The sequence below is a fragment of the Trachemys scripta genome, chromosome 13, assembly GCF_013100865.1.
Source record: "Trachemys scripta elegans isolate TJP31775 chromosome 13, CAS_Tse_1.0, whole genome shotgun sequence".
In the NCBI taxonomy this organism is placed as follows: Eukaryota; Metazoa; Chordata; order Testudines; family Emydidae; genus Trachemys; species Trachemys scripta.
In genome coordinates this window covers 26,606,614-26,633,583 of record NC_048310.1, presented here as the reverse complement: position 1 = coordinate 26,633,583, position 26,970 = coordinate 26,606,614, and the positions used below count along the sequence as shown (strand labels likewise).

Below are 26,970 nucleotides of genomic sequence, written 5' to 3'. Positions count from 1 at the left end.
TATGAAGTCATTGGGAGGTGAACTATCTCCAATTCAACAGATTAATGATTAATATTTGGAGGATTTTCTTGCCATGCTGTATTAGGAGGAGAATATCACCAGACAGACATTTAAATTGTTTTATTTAACTAAAACAGCAATGTTATGTATTCTGGATTTTTTTCTTCAACAGCAAACATATAATATTTTAACAAAACAAGCATATTAATTTTTGAATTTAGTTAAACATTCACATTTTTTAAAATCAGGTTTGTTTTTGTTAAAATTGTTTTTAATGAAAATAATTAAATGAAATATTTAAAAAACAAAAACAAAAATTAACTATGTCAGCCAGGTCAACATGAGAAACTTAAAATATTGGTTTCTGCAGTTAATTCAGTCGTCTTCACCTTCATTTTCCTGTTCGTTCATAATCTGGAAAAGAAAAACAAGCTTTCCTGCTTTTTCAGGTCCCAAACAATTTCTCAATTTGGAATGAATTAGTCCAAAGGAAGAAAATATTCTTTCTACACCGGCAGAAGAAGCTACTGCTGTTAAAAGTTAGATTATCACTTCAACAGTCTCTGAATCCAAGTGATTAAGTGACTTCCATCAGTTCACTGGTGTGACTTTCTTTAAAACATCATCAGCAAACATATATTTCTTGAATGGTTCACCCTTAGCTCTGAAGTTTATTATAGTTGGCATTATGGAGGGACTATTCCTGGATGTCCTTGTCATAGCCAACTCCTCTTCTTCAGCAGCTAAGGTTTGACCCTGGTACCAAATATTGAAAATATCTGCAAGAAGCTGAGCTCGAGATAGTGCTTGTCCCATTAGTTTTTTTAATGCTTGTAATTTAACTCTGTCTTTGCATATTTCTCTTTTTAAGATCTCACTCACTTTCTTCCAAATTTCAACAGCGTCAGCAATAAAACAGCTATTTCCCTGCATTTTGTTCAAGATTACAGAAATAGACTTCAGGATACTCAGCATATGTTCAACATTTCTCTTAAGCCCAATGTTGAGAATGTTGGCTAAGACAGTGCCATCTATTTTTTCATGATTTTGTTCACAAACTGTCATCAGATTAGGTCAGTTCTTGATATAGTGCTCAAAATAGTCCACTACTGAGTTCCATCGCACATCTTGTGGGAGAGTTAGCTTGGTTCCTCCCACTTTTTTCAGAGCAGCTGCTGCAAAGTGGTTGTTATGGAAGTATTTTGCAATTTCAACAACATTAGCCTTTATTCCTGGAACACTAAAGTCTTTGGAGGTGCATCAAATGAGCATTGCAACCTTATGTTATTAGCTTTGGACTCTCTTCACAATCTTCTAAATTTCTTCTCATCTTGGATACATTTGCAGCATTGTCTGTGACCAAGCTGCGTACTAGACACTTTAATTTTTTTTCACAGTTTGTTAAAGCTTTTACTGCTACTTCTTGTAAGTATTCTGCTGTGTGTGCATTTTCTGATGTATCAATTGTTTCTGTAAGGAAGACATTCCCTTCTTCTGTTGTCAGACAAGCACATACAACAGGATCATTGTGGACCTTGCTCCACCCATCAAGACTCAGTTTGACAATTTCACCCTCTAGACCTTTTGCACACTGCTCAATTTCTCTTTCATACACTTTATTCAGCAATTTGCCTGCGACATCTACTCTGTTGGTGGACTGTATCCTGGTCTTAATGACTGAACCATGTTAATGAAGTGTGGGTTCTCAATCATACAGAAAAGCGAGTTTGTTGCATAAACAAACTGGGCAATTTTTTCATCAATTACCTCTTTTTGTAATCTGCTGGTTCTTATCACAAATTAATCTATGGTTGTTTCTGGATGATGGAGATGTGCGTTCTTTTTGCTACAGGTGATATACTGTGGCTATGTGACATACATGATGTGACTGAAACACTAACACTGGCAGATAACTCTGAAACTATAGAAAATGATGGTGATCTTGAAGGTGGATAGTTTTCAGAATCCTGTATGTTGAGGATGGATTCTCCTAAACAAAATAAGTCAATGCAGTTATTTAATTATGATTATCATACTGCTCATTTAGTTTTACTCATTGCATTCACTGACACTCAGTACTACTTTAAAGGTTAAATTGTAAAAGGAAGATCTGCCTATTTCAGCTATTTATTTTTTATCACAACTGCATCTAAAATTATAGTACCATAGAGTAACAACTATATTTTTTGCTCAGTGTTAAGAAAGAAGTATGAAATAAAAAAAGTTTACCAATCTGAAGATCCTGCATGTTCAGACATGTTCCTTTCATCATCTTCAACGCAGCTTACTCCTGAGAAGGAACACTTCTCATGATGTTGTTTCATTCGGGCTATCAGGCCTTGCATTTCTTTGTTGTACTGTTTGCATTTTGCATGCATGCCTGTCTTACCCAGAGCTAGAGGAACTTCATTAAAATATTCCCAAACTGGGACTCTTTTGCGGCCTGATGCCATTGTAGGTTTTCCCTTCTAGTGAGAGAATGGTATGGTAGAGATCAAATCAATGAAGGCTACCCTCAGAAAGACCTCAAGACTTCTGGAATATGCTGCTCAAACAGTTTCACTTTTGTTTCTACTGCCCGTCCCTCCCTTCTCACATCTCCAGATTTCTTCTCCTTGTCCAGATCTATTCTGCCCCCAACAATCTTCTATTCATTGAACTTTTTGAAACTTAGCACTTTTAGAGAGAGGTAAGGGATTGACTCTGTGTACACAAATTTGCAGAGAGACAATAGGGTTGAGGTCTGTTATTTCTCACCTCTACTTATTCATTTATTTATTTAAAAACATTTTTGCTGTTAACAAGTGTGTTATCTCTGGAGACACAAATCCACAGTTTGAGAACTGCAAAACTAAGCATCTCTGATGGTATCTTCTAGCTGAGCACCGAGTCCCATTGGGTAGATAGAAAGATTAACATAAATAATCTATACAGAAGCCCCTGGAACCCCATAAGATTGGGTCTCTAATCCATGAACCATTGGAATTCATTTACAAAACTTTTCTTAAACACTACATGAATATATTGTATCATTCTATAAAATTAGAATTTATCATTCCTATTTCATGATGAGATACCATTGAGCTATAATGTATCTGTCTTTAGATAGGTTTCTTCCTCAAAAAGCATTTTATCCAAAAAATCCGATTTAAATTAAAAAAATCCTATTTTTTTATTTTTTTGAAAATATCATTGATTTTTATCCACCCTGCTCCTGGGGGCCAATTCATTTGAATTACACAATGTAGTGTCTACACTATCCCTATGTCAACACATGGGTCTCGAATCAAGTGCTATGCCTCTCGTGGAGGTGGAGTACAGAAGTTGACTTTACAGACCACTTAGATCAGTGGAAGGGACTCAGTAGCATAGACACACACATTATTAGATCGACATAAGGAGGCTTATGTTGACTTAAGTTTGTAGTGTAGTCCAGGCCAAAGTCTCTTCTCCCGGGAGGAGAGTGCTGACTGCAAAGCTAATTCCTTTCACAGCTTCAGTCACTCTGGCTCTACGACCCAGGCTGCTTCCCTGGAGTCCTTTCAGACCCTGCTTCAAAGCCTTCCACAGGAACCCAACTTGCTCCCTGTGATTACCCCCCCAACTGAGCTTTCTTAGTCCTTTTAAGAGGCCCAGCTGTTTCATGCTACCACTTGACCCCAATTAATCTAGCTCCCTCAGGCTGGGAAGCAGCTAATTAATTACACCGCAGATGAGCTGACTGAACAGGGCTAAGGTGACCATACATCCCATTTTGGCCGGGGCAGTCCCTTTTTTAAGCCCTGTCCTGGCTGTTCCAACTTTTTTTGGAAAAACTGTACATTTATTGCATTTGCTCTTGACAACTGAGGAATGCGTGTGGGGGGGGGTGAGTGGCAATGCCAGCCCTGCACGAGAGGGAGGGCTTGGGAGAGAGGCTCTGCGTGGGCAGGCGTCAGGGGGCCTTGGGCTAGCCCCGCATGCAGTGGGTAGAGGGAGGCCTCAGGCCAAGTGGGGTAGAGGGGAGCACTGGCAGCAGGGGGGCTTGGGCAGAGGGCACGGGAGTTCAAGCCAGCTCTGCGTGTAGGCAGACGGCAGTGGGGCTCGGGCCAGCCCCACACATGGGAGAGAAAGGGAGGCCTCAGGCCGGCCCCATCAGCAGCAGGCAGGTAGGGGTGGGGCGGGGGGTGGGTCTCAGGTTGGCCGAGTGTCCTGTTTTCCCTTTGGGAAAATATGTTCATCCTAAACAGGGCTGACTACCCGCAGGCCTTTTGGCCCTTAAGGGGCAGGCGACCCTGCTAGAGCCAGGCACCCAAGCATACCCAATAACCTGGTGGTTAGGGCATCCTCCTAGGATGTGGGCAACACAGGTGCAAGTCCCTGCTCTGTCTGATTCAGGCCAGAGACTTGAACCTGGATCTCCCATGTCCCCACTGAGAGCCCTTGCTAGTGGGTGTTCTGGGAACAGGCACAAAACTTCAAAAGCTCTTGGGTTTGTCCCAACGCAGAAAAGAATAAGCATTTGAAATCTTAAATTGTTTTTTGCAGGGCAGGAAAAACTTTCCCCTCCCAACTCTACCTCCAGGCTTACCAGACATACAGTACAAAGCCTTGTGTTTGAGCAGACATCTCTCTGCAGTCTAAAGTACTGTGCTTCAAGCCCCTCCTCCTTCCATTAACGAAGTAGGGAAATGTCTCCCTTTTGAAAGTCATAATTTTCAATAAATCTTAATTAAAGCACAGATGTCTTTGTTCAGCATTAGAGCCTTTATACTGGAATGCATTTCTCATAGCTTCCTAATGGCAAATATGTCTCAGGAGTTGCTTTTTTGTTTGATCTAATACACCCATTTCATTTTTCACTTTTTTTGTTGTTGTTGTTGCTAGTAATATAAAAGCAATGTACCAGCAGGTGGCACAGAAGCAACATTTTACACTGCCTTGAAGCAAAAGCTGGAGGAGAATGTCCTACACTAATGGAAGACATTAGCATTGCATGTAGTAAATGCCAAAATCTAAATTAATGCAACATTAAGGTTGGTCTGATAAAAGAAAAGAAAAAGTCAGGAAATGCAAAATGTGAGGTTCCTACAGCAATGTTAACTTGGCCACTCTGCCCAATCTGTATATTTGTGTTTAACATTTAACAACATAAATAGAAATGTAGAAAAACAAGAAGAGAAAAACCTACATATGTATACCTTAGCTGATTTGACATTGCTGTAGAAGCCTTTGCTTTGCTTGATTTTTTAAAAACTTTCTATTTTAGCAGGCATCCTTCATAATACATTAATATAGCTGGCCTCATTTATAGAATCATAGAAGATTAGGGTTAGAAGAGACCTCAGGAGGTCATCCAGTCCAACCCCCTGCTCAAAGCAGGACCAACACCAACTAAATCATCCCAGCCAGGGCTTTGTCCAGCCGGGCCTTAAAAACCTCTAAGGATGGAGATTCTACCATCTCCCTAGGTAACCCATTCCAGTGCTTCACCACCCTCCTACTGAAATAGTTTTTCCTAATATCCAACCTAGATTTCCCCCACCGCAACTTGAGACCATTGCTCCTTTGTCTGTCATCTGCTACCACTGAGAACAGTCGAGCTCCATCCTCTTTAGAACCCTCCTTCAGGTAGCTGAAGGCTGCTATCAACCCCCCCCCACCCCTCACTCTTCTCTTCTGCAGACTAAACAAGCCCAGTTCCCTCAGCCTCTCCTCGTAAGTTATGTGCCCCAACCCCCAGATCATTTTCGTTGCCCTCCGCTGGACTCTCTCCAATTTGTCCACATCTTTTCTGTAGTGGGGGCCCCAAAACTGGATGCAATACTCCAGATGTGGCCTCACCAGTGCCAAATAGAGGGGAATAATCACTTCCCTCGATCTTCTGGCAATGCTCCTACTAATGCAGCCCAATATGTCGTTAGCCTTCTTGGCAACAAGGGCACACTGCTGACTCACATCCAGCTTCTCATCCACTGTAATCCTCAGGTCCTTTTCTGCAGAACTGCTGCTTAACCAGTCGGTCCCCAGCCTGTAGCGGTGCATAAGATTCTTCCATCCTAAGTGCAGGACTCTGCACTTGTCCTTGTTGAACCTCATCTGATTTCTTTTGGCCCAATTTTCCAATTTGTCTCAGTCACACTGGACCCTATCTCTACCCTCCAGCGTATCTACCTCTCCCCCCAGCTTAGTGTCATCTGCAAACTTGCTGAGGGTGCAGTCCATCCCATCATCCAGATAATTAATAAAGATGTTGAACAAAACCGGCCCCAGGACCGACCCCTAGGGCACTCCGCATGATACCGGCTGCCAACTAGACATCGAGCCATTGATCACCACCCGTTGAGCCCGACAATCCAGCCATCTTTCTATCCACCTTACACTCCATTCATCCAATTCATACTTTGCCTTTTTCCAATCGTCCGTGACCTCCCCCGCTTGCCACAAGTTTTCAAAGATAATGGCCAATGGCTCTGCAATCACATCAGCCAATTCCCTCAGCACCCTTGGATGCATTAGATCTGGACACATGGACTTGTGCCTGTCCAGCTTTTTTAAATAGTCCTTAACCTGTTCTTTCACCACTGAGGGCTGCTCACCTCCTCCCCATACCGTGTTGCCCAGGACAACAGTGTGGGAGCTGACCTTGTCTGTGAAGACCGAGGCAAAAAAAGCATTGAGTGCTTCAGCTTTTTCCACATCATCTGTAACTAGATTGCCTCCCCCATTCATTAAGGGTCCCACACTTTCCCTGACCTTTTTCTTGTTGCTAACATACCTGTAGAAACCCTTCTTGTTACCCTTCAAATCCCTTGCTAGCTGCAACTCCAGTTGTGTTTTGGCCTTCCTGATTACACCCCTGCATTCTCGTGCAATATTTGTATACTCCTTCCTAGTCATCTGTCCAAGTTTCCACTTCTTGTAAGCTTCCTTTTTGTTTTTAAACTCAACAAAGATTTCACTGTTAAGCCAAGCTGGTCACCTGCCATATTTGCTATTCTTTCTGGACATTGGGATGGTTTGTTCCTACGTCCTCAATAAAGCTTCTTTAAAATACAGTCAGCTTTCCTGGACTTCTTTCCCCCTCATATTAGCCTCCCAGGGGATCCTGTCCATCAGTTCCCTAAGAGAGTCAAAGTCTACTTTTCTGAAGTCCAGGGTCTGTATTTTGCTACTCTCCTTTCTTCCTTTTGTGAGGATCCTGAACTCAACCTCTCATGGTCATTGCTGCCCAGGTTGCCACCCACTTCTACTTCCCCTACCAATTCTTCCCTGTTTGTAAGCAGCAGGTCAAGAGGAGAACGGCCCCTGGTTGGTTTCTCCAGTAGTTGCACCAGGAAGTTGTCCCCAACATGCTCCAAAAACTTCCTGGATTGTCTGTGCACTGCTGTATTGCTCTCCCAGCAGATGTCAGGGTGATTGAAGTCCCCATTAGAACCAGAGCCTGTGTTCTTATCTTCCTAAATTATTTCCTAAAGAAAAAAACTCTGTGGTGATGGTGCAAATGCACCAGTGCATACTTCCAGGAGACAGTGATATGAGTGCGCTTCAAGAACTGAACTCATACGTTGCACTTATTTGGAGCTGAGAAAAACTGCACTACTGCCTCCTTGAAATCAACTGGGGCTGGCTGGGGCAAGGACTTGCTTATACAATCTAGAATGCTCTCAAAGAGGGAAGTGGGGGGAGATTGTGCGCCAAAAAATTCTACATGGCTGTTCTGGTGCCACAGTGGCCTCTGTTGGGTGAAAGGCAGAACTGCAGCACTTCTTAGGCAGAATGTATTTTCTGCAGGAAAAGAAATTCTGCGCTGAACATCAATTCTGCACATACATAGTGGTGCAGAATTCTCCCAGGAGTAATAGTCATCTACTTCAAATTTCTCAGGTTCTTTAGGTCCCAGTACATTCTGGGGCACAAAACTCCAGAGCCCAGATCTGAACTGAATGTATAATGTAATGATCACATATTGACATGTCTTTTGGGGAGAGAGTAAGGGGCCTGCCAACTTGGCAAGAAGTACAGTTTGACAGAAAAGGCTGAGGAAAGGTGATTGTTGAAGTTAATTTTCTAAGAGACTCATGGGGCAAAACTAATCCTCAGCACCCAAGGAAGGGAAGAAGAATACTCTCATCAAGGCAATGAAATTACAGTGGAGCCAGCGCCACTCCATGAAGCCAGTAGGGTGAAGAGAACTTGCAGAGGCATGGTGCATCCCTCTGCAGTTTGAACATCCCCCATGCCTCTAGTGCAGCAGCCACACCAGTTTTGCTGCTGTACCTGTACCAGTGAAGGCAGGATTTGCCCTTTATGTGCAGAACTGTGATACTAATAACTTGGGGAGATTTGGTTCAGATTTGTCAGAGACAGAATAAATAGAAATCCAATTAGTAAATTAAGTGCATCAGACCTGCCCTGGCCCCTGCTCTGCACTGCCATTCAGTTGGCCTAAAGAGGTTGGAAAGAAAACATAAGCAGTCAGCTTGGAAACCCTCTGCCAAGGAGAAATTCTTGGGTGGAGTACAGCCACCATAGCCAGTTGTTATGCTATCTCTCTTCAGGAACTTACAGAGGGGACATGTTGAGGTCATGCCAAGAAGGGTGTGTGACCAGAGTGCCACTGTGCTCTGACAATCTCCAATTGATATATCAGATCCTTGGAATCATAGCCAGCCCTTAGGCTCCAGGGCTAACTACACAGGGTCCAGCACAGAATCAGCCCCAGGGTTATAGAAAGTGCCCTTTTCACAGTTCTTCCTCTCAGTGGCCCTCACCATTTATAAACACAGCTAAGGAATGAATCCATTATGTTGGCTAAATTAAAGGGAAGAGCATCAATTTCAGTGGAGCCCAAACAAGCTATTTTTGTAATTTAGGCTGAATTTTTGAAACAAAATTGATCGTATTGGAAAGCAATTTTAAAATAATTCCTTTACACAATTAATTGTGGAGTACAGACAGAGGCATAGACACCTGCATGAATGTAGTAAATGAACATAGAATTGCTGATGTTTTCCCAACTGTGAAATGAAACCTATTAATTACCATCATTCACTTTGAAGACACTACGCGCATGCATTTATTTCCAATGCAGTTACAATATTTATGGAATTAATGGTCCATTCTTAAAAATCTGTAGTATTTAGAATTCTGTGATGAAGTCATTTTATTAGAAGATGGAGAAATATATGAAAGGGGAACTCACAAAGATTTAATGAAAGAAAAAGGACGCTATGCTCAGCTAATTCAAAACCTCTATATGGAGCAAGCAAAGGTAACAGTTAGCCCTTACTCTTAAACATATTCTGCTTTTACATGCCTTAGAATATTGAAAATAGGGTTTCAGATCTCACAAGTAAATTTTTCTTATTTTACAGGACCCAGAAATTATTTTGACTGGATCAATGAAAGAACCAACGAGCAAAACTCAGGATAAGAGTGATTCCTCAGGAAGTTCTTATGGAGGAGTTGAAAATCCTGGTAATGTATTTTAGGACAATAATCAGAATTGTCTATACTCTGTTGTTTAAAAAAAACTAACTGTTCTTTCATACACATAGCTTTTGTTATGTCTGATGAAGAAATCATCATAAAGGAACCTGAAAGAGACCCACAAAGGGGAAATAACACAGGTATGATACAAAGATTCACTTGTGCATCTTTCCAAATTGTTGCTTTTAAAAAAATAAATTTAATTGTATATTAATATAGATTTCTGATTTGAAAGAGATTGCTGCATTCAAAATGTGCTGTGTGCATCAACTAGTTTCTGTTCCTCAGATCCTCTTGCCTGCGCTGATTAGGTGATCTTTTAGGGATGACATTGTCTTTTTGCTCTGTTTGTACAGCACAATGGGATGTTGGTGCATTACTGCAAAACAAATAATTATTCTAAAATAATAATAATAAAATTGCCTTTCCTGACCTGATGGGCAGAGAGGCAGATCAATCATCATTGCCGCCACACTTCTTGGAACAGTTTTAGATTAATTTAATATTTTGAAAAATGCCACACTGAGAATACTGTAAGCTGATGTCTTCCCTTTAGAACAACCAGGGCCGGCTCCAGACACCAGCGCAGCAAGCAGGTGCTTGGGGCGGCCAATGGAACAGGGTGGCACGTCCGGCTTCTCGGCGGCAATTCGGCGGCGGGTCCCTCTGTCCCTCTCGGAGGGAAGGAACTCCTGCCGAATTGCCGCCAAAGGATGAAGCGGCGGCGGTAGAGCTCCCGCCGAAGTGCTACCAATTGCGGCTTTTTTTTTTCCGCCACTTGGGGCGGCAAAAACGCTGGAGCCGGCCCTGGGAACAAGCATAACACAGACACTTGCAGTGCAAGCATCCCCACATTTGCTCTGCCACTGTGCCTCCACTCTATTGTAGACCAACTGAGGCATTGCTGGAGAGGTAGTAAGTCTGAGTGGGGGGTTTTCTAATGAGACTCCCAGTAAGAGAGTCCTACCTCCACCTTCCATGTTGGTGGGGTGAAGCAACCTGAGAGACGTTTTTCAACTTGGTTGGAGGAATAGGAGCAACTTTGAAATTTATTAAATGTAACTTGTGGAAGAGTGGGGTTGTAGCTAAAAAAGTGCAGGGAGGAGAGAGAGAAGATAAGACACAGCCCATTTTGTTATCTGTCCTGAAAGATGAAAACTTTTAAGCACTGACACTGTTCCTTCATTTGCATAGCTGACACTGTCACTTATAAGAACATCTCTCACAAATATGAAGAAGTTAAAATTACCTTGGCTAAATTGCCAGCCAGAGCCTTCAGTAGAACCAAAGGTCACAGTATTAATGCTGAACAGAAGTTTCTCATTTGTATCGCCCAAAGTGGCTGGAACTGTTATTTCAACTGCTCTTAAAATCCTTTCAAGGAAACATAATGGGGTTAGGACAAACAAAAGACACTTTCAAGCTAAATCAAAGTTACAGGGATGTTATAAAGGAGTGCTTCTCAAAGTCAGGCCTCTGCTTGTTCAGGGAAAGCCCCTGGTGGTCGGGGCCGGTTTGTTTATCTGCCGCGTCCGCAGGTTCGGCCAATCGCGGCTCCCACTGGCCGTGGTTCGCTGCTCTAGGCCAATGGGGGCTGCGGGAAGTGGCGTGGGTCGAGGGATGTGCTGGCCGCCCTTCCCGCAGCCCCCATTGGCCTGGAGCGGCAAATCGCATCCAGTGGGAGCCGCGATCGGCCGAACCTGCGGACGCGGCAGGTAAACAAACCGGCCCAGACCGCCAGGGGCTTTCCCTCCACAAGCGGCGGACCAGCTTTGAGAAGCACTGTTGTAAAGGACTAATCTAGACAGCAAATTACATTTTAGCTAAAAAACCTCTCCCTTCACATCAAATTCTATACATTAGCAGTGTAGTGATATACACAGTTTTATAACTGTCTTAGATGGAGCAGAAAAATTTGGTTTCTTATTCTGCTTTAGCATGCATATTGCTCTGTCAAGGATGAGGAAGAAGAACAGGAATGTCAATAGAGTTTTGCATTCAAACCTATGTGCTATCGATCATTTTTAGCAAATCCATATCATTTACATTTTAATTCTCATCATGATTTTCTAGTCATTCAAAAACCATTATAAAACTGGAGGGAGCATTTACCATATGGCAGCATCCAGAGGCAGTGGGGATTCTTTAAAAGAAGGAATACATTTCACTGAGTTTCTTATGAAGTTACAAATATGTATTTTAGCATACAGAGTCTTTTATTTTGGTTTAACATGCCCAGGATTCCTTGATATTGGGTCAAAATTTTGTTACACATATGTATGCTTTTTGTTTGTGTGGTAGCTCCTGTAAACCAACTTGTTAGAAAAGAGGAAAAACGAGAAGGCTCAGTGACATGGAAAACCTATCACGCGTATATTAAGGCATCTGGAGGTACATTCTGCAAAAATGTCTTTATACTGAATTTTTTCCTTTGATATTTCCATTTTTAAAGCTAGGATTCCTTTCCAATGTTTTTCCCTAAATCTAAACTCTAACATTCCAGTTTCAGATTGCCTCATTCTTGATCTCTGTTAAAGTTTCCTGCTTTAATCTTATTGAAATTAGACAAACACACAAAACAATGGTTGTATTTCTCAAGAAACAAAGCATTGTAATCTCCTGATATATTTATAAAAGACGGTTACTCACCGTTGTAACTGTTGTTCTTCGAGATGTGTTGCTCATATCCATTCCATTAGGTGTGCGCGCGCCGCGTGCACGATCGTCGGAGAATTTTCTACCCTAGCAACACCGGCGGGTCGGCTGTGGAGCCCCCTAGAGTGGCGCCTTCATGGCGCTGAATATATACCCCAGCCGACCCGGCGCCCCCTCAGTTCCTTCTTGCCGGCTACTCCGACAGTGGGAAAGGAGGGCGGGTTTGGAATGGATATGAGCAACACATCTCGAAGAACAACAGTTACAACGGTGAGTAACCGTCTTTTCTTCTTCGAGTGCTTGCTCATATCCATTCCATTAGGTGACTCCAAAGCCCAACTTAGGTGGCGGGGTCGGAGTGAGACATTGCTGTGTGCAAAACCGCTGATCCGAATGCAGCATCGTCCCTGGACTGCTGCACTAGTGCATAGTGAGCTGTAAACGTGTGGACTGATGACCAAACCGCAGCTCTACAAATGTCCTGTATCGGAACTTGCGCCAGGAAAGCCGTCGAGGAAGCTTGGGCCCTCATGGAGTGAGCGGTGAGGTGTGGTGCTGAGACACCTGCCAGGTCATAGCAAGTCCGGATGCAAGACGTAATCCAGGAGGATAGGCGTTGCGAGGAGACCGGTGAGCCTTTCATTCGGTCGGCCACTGCAACGAAGAGTTGCGTCGTCTTTCTAAAGTGCCTCGTGCGGTCAATATAGAAAGCCAGGGCCCTGCGTACGTCCAGAGAATGCAAACGTTGATCCTGGCGAGTAGCATGTGGTTTAGGATGAAAGACCGGGAGAAATATGTCCTGGTTGATATGAAATGGAGAAACCACCTTAGGGAGAAAGGCAGGATGTGGACGAAGCTGCACTTTATCCTTATGGAAAACTGTATAAGGGGGCTCGGATGTAAGCGCCCTGAGTTCAGAAACGCGCCTTGCTGAGGTGATGGCTACGAGGAAGGCTGTCTTCCAGGATAGGTACAAAAGTGAACAGGTGGCCAGTGGCTCAAATGGAGGACCTGTGAGCTTGGAGAGAACCAGGTTGAGGTCCCACGTCGGGACGGGCTGACGTTGTTGTGGGTACATCCAGTCTAAGCCCTTGAGGAATCTAACGACCATCGGGTTAGAGAATACCGAGGACGCGAGTTCCCCTGGGTGAAAGGCTGATATAGCGGCCAGGTGAACTCTAATTGAAGATATCGCCAATCCCTGCTGTTTTAGGGAGAGGAGATATTCCAATATGAGAGGAATAGGTGCCTGTAACGGGGACGTGGCTCGTTGTTCGCACCAACAGGAGAATCGCTTCCACTTGGCCAAATACGTGGCTCGTGTTGAGGGCTTCCTACTGCTCAACAGAATCTGTTGGACCGATAGTGAGCATTGTTGTTCTGTCTGGGAGAACCATGGAGCAGCCACGCCGTGAGGTGAAGAGAATGCAGGTCGGGGTGACGCAGTCGGCCGTGGTCCTGAGAGATGAGATCCGGACATAATGGAAGCGGGATCGGTGTCCGAATCGAGAGTTCCAACAGTGTGGTGTACCAATGTTGTCTCGGCCACGCTGGAGCGATCAGAATTACCTGTGCCTGGTCTCTGCGCAATTTGAGCAGTACCTTGTGGACCAGAGGAAACGGAGGGAAGGCATAAAACAGGTGGTCTTTCCAGGGAAGGAGAAACGCATCCGAGAGGGAGCCCGGAGCTCGACCTTGTAGGGAGCAGAACACGTGGCACTTCCTGTTGTCTCGAGATGCAAACAGGTCTATCTGGGGAAACCCCCACTTCTGGAAGATGGAATGTATGATGTCCGGACGGATGGACCACTCGTGCGTCTGAAAAGACCTGCTGAGTCGGTCCGCTAAAGTATTCTGGACTCCAGGGAGGAACGATGCCGTAAGATGGATTGAGTGGGCGATGCAGAAGTCCCACAGGCGAATGGCCTCTTGGCATAGAATTGACGAACGTGCTCCTCCTTGCTTGTTGATGTAAAACATGGCCGTGGTGTTGTCGATGAGAACTAGCACACAACGGCCACGTAGGAGATTGAGAAATGCCTGGCACGCCAGGCGCACCACCATCAGTTCCCGAACATTGATGTGCAGGGCTAACTGGGATGCAGTCCACAGGCCCTGAGTATGGTGTTCGTTGAGGTGGGCGCCCCAACCCAGAGATGAAGCGTCTGTAACCAGTTGCAGAGAGGGTTGTGGTGCGTGAAATGGCATCCCCTCGCAAACCACATTGCGATCTAGCCACCAGGTGAGGGAGGTCAGGATCGAGTTCGGGATCGTGACCACCATGTTCAGGCTGTCCCGATGTGGGCGGTATATCGATGACACCCAGGTCTGGAGTGGGCGAAGCCGAAGTCTGGCATGCCTGGTTACGTACGTGCAGGAAGCCATGTGACCCAGTAGGGTGAGGCACGACCTCACCGTGGTAGTTGGGAAGGCCCTGAGCCCTTGAATGAGGCTCGTGATGGTACAAAAGCGGTTGTCTGGCAGGATGGCTTGTGCATGTCTGGAGTCTAGGACTGCGCCGATGAATTCTATTCTCTGGGTAGGTTCTAGAGTGGATTTGTCCTTGTTGAGAAGGATGCCCAACTTGTTGAATGTGTGCACTATTATGTGGACATGATCTCGAACTTGCTCTTTGGTGCGACCGCGTACCAGCCAGTCGTCTAGGTACGGGAACACCTGTATCCCGTGTCGACAAAGGTACGCTGCCACGACAGCCATACATTTCGTGAACACTCTTGGGGCCGAGGATAGGCCGAAGGGAAGGACTGCAAATTGATAGTGCACTCTGCTTACCACGAATCGCAGGAAGCGTCTGTGAGGCGGGTAAATTGCGATATGAAAGTAAGCGTCTTTCATGTCGAGGGCGGCGAACCAGTCTCCAGGATCGAGGGAAGGGATAATGGCCCCCAAAGAGACCATGCGGAACTTCAACTTTACTACGAATTTGTTGAGTCCGCGCAAGTCCAAGATGGGCCGCAGACCTCCTTTGGACTTGGGGATCAGGAAGTAACGGGAATAAAATCCCCTGCCCCTTAACTCTATCGGAACCTCCTCTATGGCCCCCATGGCAAGGAGCGTAGAAACCTCCTGTATAAGAAGTTGCTCGTGAGAAGGGTCCCTGAAGAGGGACGGGGAAGGGGGGTGGGAGGCGGGGATAGAAGAAAACTGGATAGCGTATCCCCTCTCCACCGTGCGGAGGACCCAACGGTCCGAAGTTATAAGGGACCAAGCACGGTGGAAGTGGGAGAGGCGATCCCGAAAGGAGGGGGCTGGATCCTGGGGGATGACTGGGGCGCCGTCCTCGACCGCACCTTCAAAAGTTCTGCCTAGGGCCTGAAGGTGGCCTTGGTGGCCCTTGGTTCTGACCGGGTTGAGGGCCAGTCCACCTTCTCCTACCACCTCGCCCTCGCCTTCTGGCAGAGTCCTGTCTCTGACAAGGTGGAGGGGGGTAGAAACGTTGAGGCTGGGGCCTAAATGGTCTGCGCTGGGGACCCGCAACATGCATCCCCAGGGAGCGCATGATTGTCCTGGAGTCCTTGAGGCTCTGCAATCAAGAGTCCGTCTTCTCCGAGAACAACCCCGTCCTTCAAAGGGCAAATCCTGTAGGGTTTGCTGTAACTCAGGGGGCAAACCCGAAACTTGGAGCCAGGAGGTCCTTCGCATAGCGATACCTGCGGCCAGGGTTCTCGCGGCCGAGTCTGCTATGTCCAGGGAGGCCTGTAAGGAGGTCCGAGCCACCTTCTTACCCTCCTCAACCAAGGCCCCAAACTCTTCCCTGGACTCTTGGGGAACCAATTCCTTGAACTTCCCCATAGAGTTCCAGGAATTAAAGTTGTAGCGGCTCAGGAGCGCCTGCTGGTTAGCCGCTCTAAGTTGCAGCCCTCCAGCTGAATAAACTTTACGGGCAAACAAATCGAGGCGCTTAGCCTCCTTCGATTTGGGCGCTGCGGCTTGTTGACCGTGGCGCTCCCTTGCATTCACTGATGACACCACCAGTGAACACGGCTGGGGATGGGTATACAAGTACTCGTAGTCTTTGGAAGGGACAAAGTACTTTCTTTCCACCCCTCTCGCTGTAGGTGGGATAGAGGCAGGGGTTTGCCATATCGTAGTTGCGTTCGCCTGGATCGTGCGGATCAGGGGCAACGCCACTCTTGATGGGACATCCGCCGCGAGGATATTTACAATGGGGTCCTGCACCTCCACTATCTCCTCTGTCTGTAGGTCCATGTTACGGGCCATCCTACGTAACAGGTCCTGATGAGCCCGAAGATCTATTGGGGGTGGACCTGTGCACGACGTGCCCACCACTGCCTCATCCGGAGAGGAAGAGGAAGATGCCTCTGGTGGTAAGGGGTCCAAGGGAGGATCCTGGTCTCCCTGTTCCTGGGTCGGAGCATCACCTGCCCTTGGGTCCGGGACGTCAGGTGGTGCAGACACAGAGGCCTCCATGCCCCCTGGAGGAGGGCGAGAGATGGTGGACTCTGGGGCCCTTGTATCAGAGTGACCCGAGCGAGAGGTTGAAGTTATTGGAGCCCCTTGCGCCTGATGGTACGCCCACGGGGTCCAGAACGACCAGTGAGATGGGCCATGGGCAGGGTCCTCTGCTACCTCTTGCCAATGGCCTAAATCTTGCTCCCCGGCTTGCCCCTGAGGGGGGTATGCCGATCTTGACAAGTCCTCAGAGGAGCGAGACACCGATCTCGATGGCCATGGTGGTGCCGACTGCGCCGAGACGAATCCCGTGGGATACGGTGCCGTACGGTGCCGGTCTGGAGATGTTCTATCTCTACGCGGTGCCAGCGATCGGTGCCGAGATCGCGATCGGTGCCGATGACCTCGCCGGTGCCGGGAGTCGGACCTGGATCGAGACGATGACCTGGAGTAGGCCCGGTGCCGGGAGCGGCCTCTCGACGTCGAGCGTCGATCGTACCGGTGCCGAGAACTACGTCTCGACGTTGATCGGTGCCAACGATCATAGCGGTGCCGAGACGTAGAGCGGTGCCGCGAGGATCTTGGCCGCGAGTACGACCGGTGCCGAGGTGATATCCGGCGCCGGGACTGCGAGCAGCGTGGGGACCTGCTTCGGGACCTGGACCGGTGCCGTGGTTCCAGCCCCTGCGATGGAGGGCGCATCAAGGCAGGTTTCCCCCTAGATTGGACCGGGCGAGTCAACGGTGCCGACGGTGCCGGTGGTTGGGGCGGTGCCGGCTCCGTGAGGGCGATCGAGTCTCTCGCCGTCGCGAAGGTCTCTGGTGTTGACGGGAGGCACTGTATCACCGCCGGTCGCGGTGGTGACTCTGTCTGCACCGGACTCAACGGTCTCGGAGCCGGAGTCGACGGTGCTGGAGGCACCTGTTTTCGGTGCTCCACAGGTGGACGCGGCTCTACCCCCGGCACCGGGGGAGCCGGCGTCTTCGGCACTGAGGTCCCCGTCTTATGGGATTTTTTATGTCCCGGGGATAATGAACGGCGCCGAGGCACTTGCTGTGAGTGCGGTGTCGATGAGGTTCGGTGCCGTGGAGGCTTGTCCGACGTGGTCGGCATGGTCGGTGCCGCCGGGGCACTGCGCACCGAGGTGCTAGGTGCCGGGGCCTGACGCGCCGATGGAGCGTCCGGGCTAAGTGCCGCCTCCATAAGGAGTTGCCGGAGTCGAAAGTCTCGCTCCTTCTTGGTCCTCGGTTTGAAGGCCTTACAGATCTTGCACTTATCTGTTTGGTGGGACTCTCCCAGGCACTTCAGACACGAGTCGTGCGGGTCGCTCGTTGGCATAGGCTTAGCGCAGGAGGCGCACTGTTTGAAGCCGGGAGCCTTGGGCATGAGCCCGGCCACGCGGCTGGGGGAAAAAGGGGGGAGATACCCCCTTAATCCCCTTCAACTATATAACAACTATAAACAAAGTGAATAACCAACTATTTAACTATAAACAACTATAACTATAACTATAACTGTGAATAACTGGATAAGCTAGGGAGAGTGGAGAACAGCTACGCCGCGCTCCACAGTTCCAACGACCGTCAGGGGCGGTAAGAAGGAACTGAGGGGGCGCCGGGTCGGCTGGGGTATATATTCAGCGCCATGAAGGCGCCACTCTAGGGGGCTCCACAGCCGACCCGCCGGTGTTGCTAGGGTAGAAAATTCTCCGACGATCATGCACGCGGCGCGCGCACACCTAATGGAATGGATATGAGCAAGCACTCGAAGAAGAACCTAGAATTACAGATCACTGGGTTTTATACAGAAATTGAGTAATTGAGTAATAATTTAAGATATTCTGACATTTATTAGAGAGAAAATGTGAAATGTTCTAGTCAGAGCGGAGCCTGAAAAGCAAAATTTGGATCTAGATTGGGATTTCAAGATTGAAGTTTGGAATAGTTCACATCTGGGTTTTGTTCCAGCTCATTAGATAGAGAAGTCAGCAGTGAAATTCAGGTCTGGATCGGGTTCAGATTTACACACCCCACAGATTTCCAGGGTGTTTGTGAGATTTTGCTTTAAGACAACTTCTAATCCTACAATTATATAGGAAAATTGTGTTTATGTAAATATGTATGCATATTTTTACCCTTAAGATTTTACCTCGCAGACATAAAACATACTGTCTGGGCCTATGGTTAGCCAGGGGCACAATTACTGTGCCTGTAAAAGTGCACACACAACTATTTGACCACAAATCCCATATATGCATATGCAAACAAGCATTTATGTTCACAGATCACATAGTAACATACATAAATGAGAGTGAGACCCACTTACCAGATTTTAAATATGAATTATTAATCCTTATAACCCCTTTTGGGTTTATAGCCAGGGAGCATTGCCCACTATTTCAATGCTAGTTCATTTAGTAAGAATCATGTGGTGTGTGTGCGCAGTGAGTACGCATAGATTTTAATATGTACATCAAGTGTTTTCCCAAGCATTAATTTACTAACAGATTCTGAAACCCACACTCACAATCATTAACATTTTGTACAGTCAGACTGCTCACTTGAATAAGAGCTACTTAATATGATCAAGGATTGCAGAATCTGGCCCTTAGCCACCATTCTGGAAAATACCAAAAACAATTAATATCAGTTCCCCTTCTTAGGGCTAATGGGTTAAATTCAGAAGCCCCTATTCAGTTTTTACCTTGATCTTTACTTCAGGATTTAACTCCTTGTCCCCACGTTCTTGTAAATGGCAGTTCTGCACCTATAGGAAGAGAAGAATAAATACAGATTAAACAATAAAGTCTTTGCTGAGAACAGGGTACATGAGTATAGTATGTTTAACCATTCTTACACCATCAGTTATTAGTCTAGTCTTTTGTTCCATTTGCAGGTTTCATACTATCTTCCTTTGTTGTACTTCTCTTTATTTTGATGATTGGCTGCTCAACCTTCAGCAATTGGTGGTTAAGTTTCTGGCTAGAACAGGGCTCAGGGGTAAGTGTAACAATTTAATTGTAAATTTCTGCTCCTTAAAAACAGAGTTGCACATATATTTGAAGTATTTAATATGAATAATAAAGCTCAACTCCAGCATCTGTAGCATTAAGACAGTTGCTCGACGGCTTCCTTCAAACCCTGCTTCAGATGAAATTCTTATTTGTCTTAATTTCTTCCCATCTCAATTGCAGTTCCTTTTAAAATGGTTTTCATAAATCCTTTCTCTCTAAACTTCAGAGGGCCACTCTCTCTTCCTCTGAACTTTGTTGAACTTGCTCTTGAAAGTGTCCAGTGTGTCATCATTTACACAATGCTCGTTCAGATTCATATTGCTGAAACTATTTCTCTTTCTCTCTCTCTGAGCAAATAATGGTGTGATTGCTGCTTTAGCTAGCATGGGTAACAACAGTAGTGAAGATGGGGCAGCACAAGCTTCAACATGGGCTAGCAACCCAAGTGTGCACCCAGGGTTCCTGGTGGGCTTCAACTGGGATGGCTAGCCTGCACTGAACCCTGTGCCACCACATCTTCGCTATTGTTACCCAGGCTAGTTCGATTAGAGCTAGTACCAGTATGCCTATTGGCACTACAATCACCCCTTCATTTGCTGTGTGCACGCTCTCTAAGTAAATGGACCATATCACCCCTGCCACTTTCAGCAGCCTCCTGCACATTCCAATGCAACATTGCCCTCCTGGTTTGCAACACTTTCCCTGTACTCAATCCACACTGTCCCTTTAGCCTCACATTTATCTAATCCCCTCCTATCCTACTCATTCCACCTCTACAATTTTGGGCTCCTCCAGAAGTTAATCTTTCTCTGATGCTGTTGTATGTCCTGTATCTAGGATTCTCTGACATCTCTCTCCAACCCACTGACTCACATACTCACCCTAAATTTCACTTAAAAAACTTTTCCTTCCTTTTTGGCATAGAATGAACTCTCTGTAAAGAACTCTGAGATAATGCATATTAAGTATGCCATATAAAAATCAAATTGATTGTATTGAATTATATACTAATTGAAGACATACTAGCTGGGAATTCAAAGCTGTGTATATGACTGATTTATTGCTTCACATTTTTTCACAATGAATATAAATAAATGGACATGAATCATGTACTGATTTGTATTAGTTTGAGTGCTCTATTGTTGTACATGTTTTACTGGAACAAAATCAGACCTAAATTTCCCATTATCATTAGATAAAAATAATTTAGAGCTAAATTGTGCCTTCTCGCCAGCTGAAGGGCACCAGAGGCCCTGGATCATAGAGGTACAATGCCTCCCTGGCAATCCAGTTGCATAGGATTGGGGAGAAGTAATTTGCAACATCCCTTTCTGGGGTCCAGCATCTTGCCCCCTTTGCCAGGCAGCTGACTACCAGAGCTGGCCAGTGCATCATCCCAGTTTCAAAAGACTGTTGGGGAGAAATTTCTTCTTTCTACTTGTCTTTGCAGCTACGTAAGGCTTAGGCAAGTATAAAAACTTGCCCCTATGTAGCATAAAAGGGGATTAACTAGCTGACAGTGACTCAACTTTAAGTGTTTGGGTTTTTTAATGACAGAAAAACCTAACAATAATGTAAATGAAAACAGCTTTTGTATAAGGTTCCAGTATGCTGTGTTTATAACCCCAAAACTATAATACAATAATAAATAATAATAATAATAATAACAATACCTAGCTTTTATAGAGCATGTTTCTTCAGTAGATCTCAAAATGCTCTACAAAGGAAGTAAGCATCATTAACTTTGTATTCATGCATCAGAACCATGAAGCATAATTTCCAGTAAAAAGGATCCATTTATTTTCATTCTTCAAGCTAAAGGAAATGCAAAATATGAATATAATTAATGGAGAAAAGTAAAATTCGTTCTTAATAATTTAAGGTGTTATCATTAACAGGTTAAAATTTTGCTTTTTTTAAATAGGGATATCTCTGACAGTGTCCCTGAAAATATAAATAGATATTAATTTTTCCCCTCTTAAATTTACAATATTTAAGATACTTCAAAGGCAAGGAGATAAAAGACTCCTGATATCCGCAGTTGTTTTTCATAAACAAGGGTTAGGCTGACAAAATAAGGTAAAGGTAATTTTTTAAAGGTACAGTGGTGTTTTAAACTCTTGACTTTACTTTTCCTTATCTGATATACATTTCCACGGAAAAATAAGAATCATTGTCTTTCTGGTAACAGCTTTGTCAATACTACTTCTATTTCCACAGATGTACATACTGGACTGGAAAAAATAAAGTCAGGGTTATAAACTATTGGCTCTTAACAACATGCCATTACCTTATTTTAAAGAGTTTAAGAAAGAACTCTGACTTCTAGATTTCAGTGGCTGTCTGCCTGCTGAAATATACAAGTATACATTTTAAAACCCAACTACAGCTTTCAGGAGGCAAAATTATTACATTTTATATAGCACCATAAATACACATGGTACTTAACAAATCATATTACTAGAGTAACAAGGCTGTGGGACCTAGAAACATCACAGGTGTCACTAAGCTCCACACAATAGTAATTTAAAATTTAATGATAACAACATAGAATGCAGATACTTCTCCAAAAGCACAAGACCCTACCACTTGCACAGAGGAGACTCTCCTTTAACAGTTAGCTATAGGGTCCTATGAAATACAGTTGAGCAGTTCTGATTCCATTTAGTGGAGGTAAGTGACACACACATACATGATAACTAGAAAAGTCCAAAATAATTTAATAGGGATAAAAATAAATTTCTATTCAAATTAGAATGGGAGGATAAGTTGTTAAAAAAATGAGAGATGAGATGTAGGCAAAAGTGGAACTGTCTAATGAAAATGAATTTTATAAAACTTAAAAAAATACAATAAAAAAGAGAAAGCTAGTGAAGGGGTATGTGTAACATAGCCAGAGAACTGTTGTTACAAAAATCTGTAGGATTTCAAACTGGAAAATCTTTTTCTTTGCAAAAAGTAATAATGTTGGGTGAGATTGAGTCATTATGGCTGCATGACATCAGTGGATATGCAGCATTGTGAGGATTTCACTGTGTAAGGGGGGGGGAGAGATTCAAGTGTGGTCTGAAGGTGACATAATAGCACTATGCCACCCCAGCTCTGACTCAGGCATAGGGAAAGTGGTGTAGATGAGGGTATCCTTACACTTTAACTATCCGATCTTCCTTTATCCCTATCCATTTATCATTTTATCAGTAAAAGCTTTCAAATTTAAATCACTGTATTTTACACATTTGCTTTAAAGACAAACTGCAGCCTCCTGAGTAATGAAACAGAATATCCCATTTGTGACATGGGAAGCATCTCGGATAACCCCAGACTGCACTTTTACCAGTTAGTCTATGGAATAAGCATGGTGACCATGATTGTCCTAAGTATCATCAAAGGGTTTGTTTTCACAAAGACAACGTTAAAGGCTTCTTCAATGTTACATGATGATGTATTTTATAAGGTATGGAAAATACATGGCTTTAACCATTATTATGGGATATTTACCATAATAAGCTTATAAAAGGATGGAGTATGGTTTAGTAGTTACTATTGATGCCTGGGGTCATTGGTTCTATTGCCAGTTCAGCTGCTGTCTCATTGTGTGACCTTTTGAACATATGAACATTTTGTGCCTGTTTCTCTATTAAATTATAATGTCTGCCTTCTGAACACAGTTGCTGTAAACTTTAAATTAATGTTCACAAAGTGCTTAGAGCTTCTCAGATGAAAGACTCTATGTAAATGCAAACTATTACTTCTTGCAACTTGGACCTAAAATGATTGCTATTGAGGGAAACTGCAACATTACCATGTGACAGCACTGTGCAATTGGATAGAAACACCATACAGATTTTCACCTTCCTCTGAAGCATCAGATATTGGTCTCTGCTGAAGGCATTTTACTAGACAAAAAAGGCAATGGGTAAAATGTTCAAAAGTGCCTAAAAGACAGGAATTCAAATCCAACTGAAAATCACTCCCAGCACTGGAGACTAAGGGCCAAAGGGTAACATTTTCAAAAGCACCTAAATCCAATTTTCAGAAGTGACGCCAGCTTTACAAAGCTATTTAGGTGTCTAAAGATGCAGATAGTTGCCTAGTGGGCTTTACAAAAGTGCCTAAGCATCTAGGCCATAGGCGCCGACTCCGTGGTTGCGTCAGGGCTGGAGCACACATGGAAAAAAAAATAGTGGGGCTCAGTACCCACCGGCAGGCCCTGTCAATCAGCTCCTTTCCCTCCCCTCCAGTGCCTCCTGCCTGCTGCTGATCAACTGTTCAGCAGTGGGCAGGAGGCGCTGGGGGGAGGAGCGGAGGCAGGAAGAAGCAGAGTGAGGGCAGGGCATGATCAGGGGAGGAACGGGGTGGGAAGAGCTGGGAGAGGAGCAGTGGCAGGAAGAGGAAGTGCGGGGATGGGCACTTGGCAGAAGGGGTGGAGTGGGGGCGGGGCCTGGGGCAGAGCGGGGGTCTGGCACTCCCGGAGAAATCAGAAAGTCAGGGCCTGCGATCTAGGCACCTAACCTGCTTTGGTGCTTTTGTAAAGCTTATTGACTCCTAAATCACCTAGGTGCTTTTGAAAATTTTACCTCATTCATCTAATCTGGTGTGACCTGTCCTTTGTTCCTATATTTTGTGAGGCCTTGATTCAGCAAAGTACTTAAGTAAGTGCCCAACTCTAAGCATACGAATAGTTCTATCAAATTCAATGGAACTACTCACCTGCTATGAGAGGCAAGGTGAGTGATGTAATATTTTTATGGGACCATCTTCTGTTGGTGAAAGAGACAAGCTTTCGAGCTTACACAGAGCACTTCTGACCTGAAAAAGAGCTCTGTGTGGCTTGAAAGCTTGTCTCTCTCACCGACAGAAGTTAGTCCAATAAAAAATATTACCTCACCCACCTTCTCTATCTAATATACTGGGACCAACATGGCTACCACAACATTGCAAACACCTGCTTTGAGTCAGACACCTGTTTAAGCACCTTGATGAATCAGGGCCTATACAGTATATCTTATTGTAATGATTCCTTTTTAAGTGAACTGTAGATCCTCACCATTCAGATTCTCATGTACATTTATTCTGTTATGATCATGACAACAGGAAATAAGCCCTTACTCTATTTTCAAAGGCTGCTTCACAAATATTATGTGATGTTGTGAAAGCTATAATACATTTGTTTGCTGTTTCTCTTATTTACATTTTAGTCAAGATTATACTAGTGTCTATTTTATCACACAAACTCTGAATACTGTAAAAGACAAAGACTGTCATTTGATTCTGCTGTTTCCCTTTATCCACAGATCTTACTGAGTCCAATGAGTTTCTTTGATACAACTCCCACTGGTAGGCTAATGAACCGTTTTTCTAAGGATATGGATGAATTGGATGTGAGACTTCCATTTCATGCAGAGAATTTTTTGCAGCAGTTTTTTATGGTGATCTCTATTCTAATCATAATAGCCATTGTGTTTCCGTTCCTCCTAATTGCAGTTGTTGTCCTAGCTACTATTTTTGTTATTCTCTTTCAGTAAGTTGATGTGCTAGTTCTTTAAGAACTATTTTAAGAATTTTTATTACCTTTGCGGTCTAGTCAATAGCAATTGTAGTTCTTATGTACATCTGTTGTTGAACTCCAGTTGCGAAATACTATAAATTCTTTTGTAAAGGTTTACTGGAGGGTGAGAACTACAGGAACCAGTATCTCATAGAGCTGGCACAGCCAGTGGAAACTGGGAAGCTATCAAATATTTACTGCCTTCTATACTAAGGGCTAAATTCAGTCTTTTGCTTGCACTGTTTTCTGCCAATATAGTCCAGAGCCCTTAGTCTGCCCAAAATGATGTTACAGAGACAGAAGTAATCCATAACCTTCCCTCAACCTATAGGTCTACAATCAGGACCAAAGCCACAGAAATAAGCCAGGCTGGCAGGGGAAGGCATAGCCAAGGTAACCTGGAATGTGTTGATTTAGCCCATGCTATATAATCTCCAGCAGTGGAGACACTATGGAGACTGCAGCTTAAAGCCACAGCCTCACAGTGGAAGCACCAAGCCACAGTTCTGTTGTTGATATGGAGGATGGATGTTCAGTGGGATGCTGCTGCTTAGGCTCCTCTCCCCATACGTGTTTTCTGGCCACATGTTGCGTGTATTTTTCTCACGTGCCTCTCGTCCCTTATGTACCTGGAAGTAGAGGGGATGATATTACTCTTGCAGTTTTCAAAATCTACTGTCATACTTCAGTACTCATAATACATTATGATATACATGAAGGCCTAGATTATGCCTGGTCTCTCACTGGGGGCAGAGAGGATCCACGTAGCCAAGATTTTAAAAAGTGATTAGTGACTTTGAGTGCCCAATTTGAGACACATAGAAATGACCTGATTTTCATAAAGTACTAAGCATCCAGTCCCTTTAAGGTATCTCAAATTGGGCACCCAGTCCCTTCTGATTATCCAGTCCTTTTAAAGTATTTTAAACTGGGCCCTTAAAAATGGAGGCAGGAGGCACTCACAATTTCTACTCACTTTAAGTTTAGACAAGGAGCTTTCCTCCATTTGTACTTCAGTGCTAGGGCCAGACCCAGCAGCTGTCCCTGGGCTTAGGAACTGCTCCCTCTTAGCCTTCAGGGGACACAAGGTACTCCAGGGGGGTGAGAGGAAGACGGCAAAGCCATGGCACTGACCAGCTAAGATAAGCTGACTGGGCACAGAGTGGAGCATAGTATGGTATGTGCACTCCTTCTGCATACTTAGGCGCTCCAGGTAAGAATGTGAAATGCAATTCCTCTCTCTTTTCCCCCAGTGCAGGCCATTTGAGATTCCAGTTCAGACTACTGGCTTTAGCCATGAGACAGTGATGTATACCATTGGCTTACTGACATATAAACACCTACAATATCATTTTGCTTTCATTTTGTTGCAGAATTTTTCAGAGAGCCATCAGAGAACTAAAAAGAATGGAAAACATTAGCAGATCTCCATGGTTTTCACACATTACTTCTTCTGTGCAAGGCCTCAGTGTAATTCATGCTTATAATAAAAAAGAAGACTATATCAACCAGTAAGCTGCATACATTACGATTATATCCTGTTCGTTTTGTTTGTCATTTTGATATGGACAGAGAGCACTGCATTGTTATTCTTTACTTGCTTGTGGATACTGTGTCTTTGTACATGCAGTGACACTAGGAGGACCACATGTCCCAATTTTATAGGGACAGTCCCTATATTTGGGGCTTTTTCTTATATATGCATCTATTACCCCTGACCTCCTGTCCCGATTTTTCACACTTCCTGTCTGGTCACTCTAAGTGACACTGATGAAACCATTCCGTTATTATAATGCAGAACAGCAATGATCCTGCAGCTTTTCATTTTTGTAAAATGATGCTCCTAGTT

The 26,970-nt window shown here is 44.6% G+C and overlaps 1 protein-coding gene across 7 annotated transcripts in view; it reads left to right on the top strand.

Moving 5' to 3' along the window:
* Window positions 1-26,970, top strand: part of ABCC12 (ATP binding cassette subfamily C member 12) — a 105,169-nt gene that overhangs the window by 61,923 nt on the left and 16,276 nt on the right. For 6 of the 7 annotated variants that reach the window (XR_004648000.1, XR_004648001.1, XM_034788555.1 and 3 more), the window contains 8 exons: window positions 9,119-9,253; window positions 9,357-9,459; window positions 9,540-9,611; window positions 11,773-11,862; window positions 19,456-19,559; window positions 22,821-23,027; window positions 24,868-25,094; window positions 26,495-26,632. Coding sequence is in view for 5 of the 7 variants with exons in the window: in XM_034788555.1 (XP_034644446.1) it covers window positions 9,119-9,253; window positions 9,357-9,459; window positions 9,540-9,611; window positions 11,773-11,862; window positions 19,456-19,559; window positions 22,821-23,027; window positions 24,868-25,094; window positions 26,495-26,632 (1,076 nt within the window). In the remaining 2 variants the exon portion in view is untranslated. The remainder of the gene's footprint in view (window positions 1-9,118; window positions 9,254-9,356; window positions 9,460-9,539; window positions 9,612-11,772; window positions 11,863-19,455; window positions 19,560-22,820; window positions 23,028-24,867; window positions 25,095-26,494; window positions 26,633-26,970) is intronic. The other variant, XM_034788557.1, reaches the window with a different exon arrangement.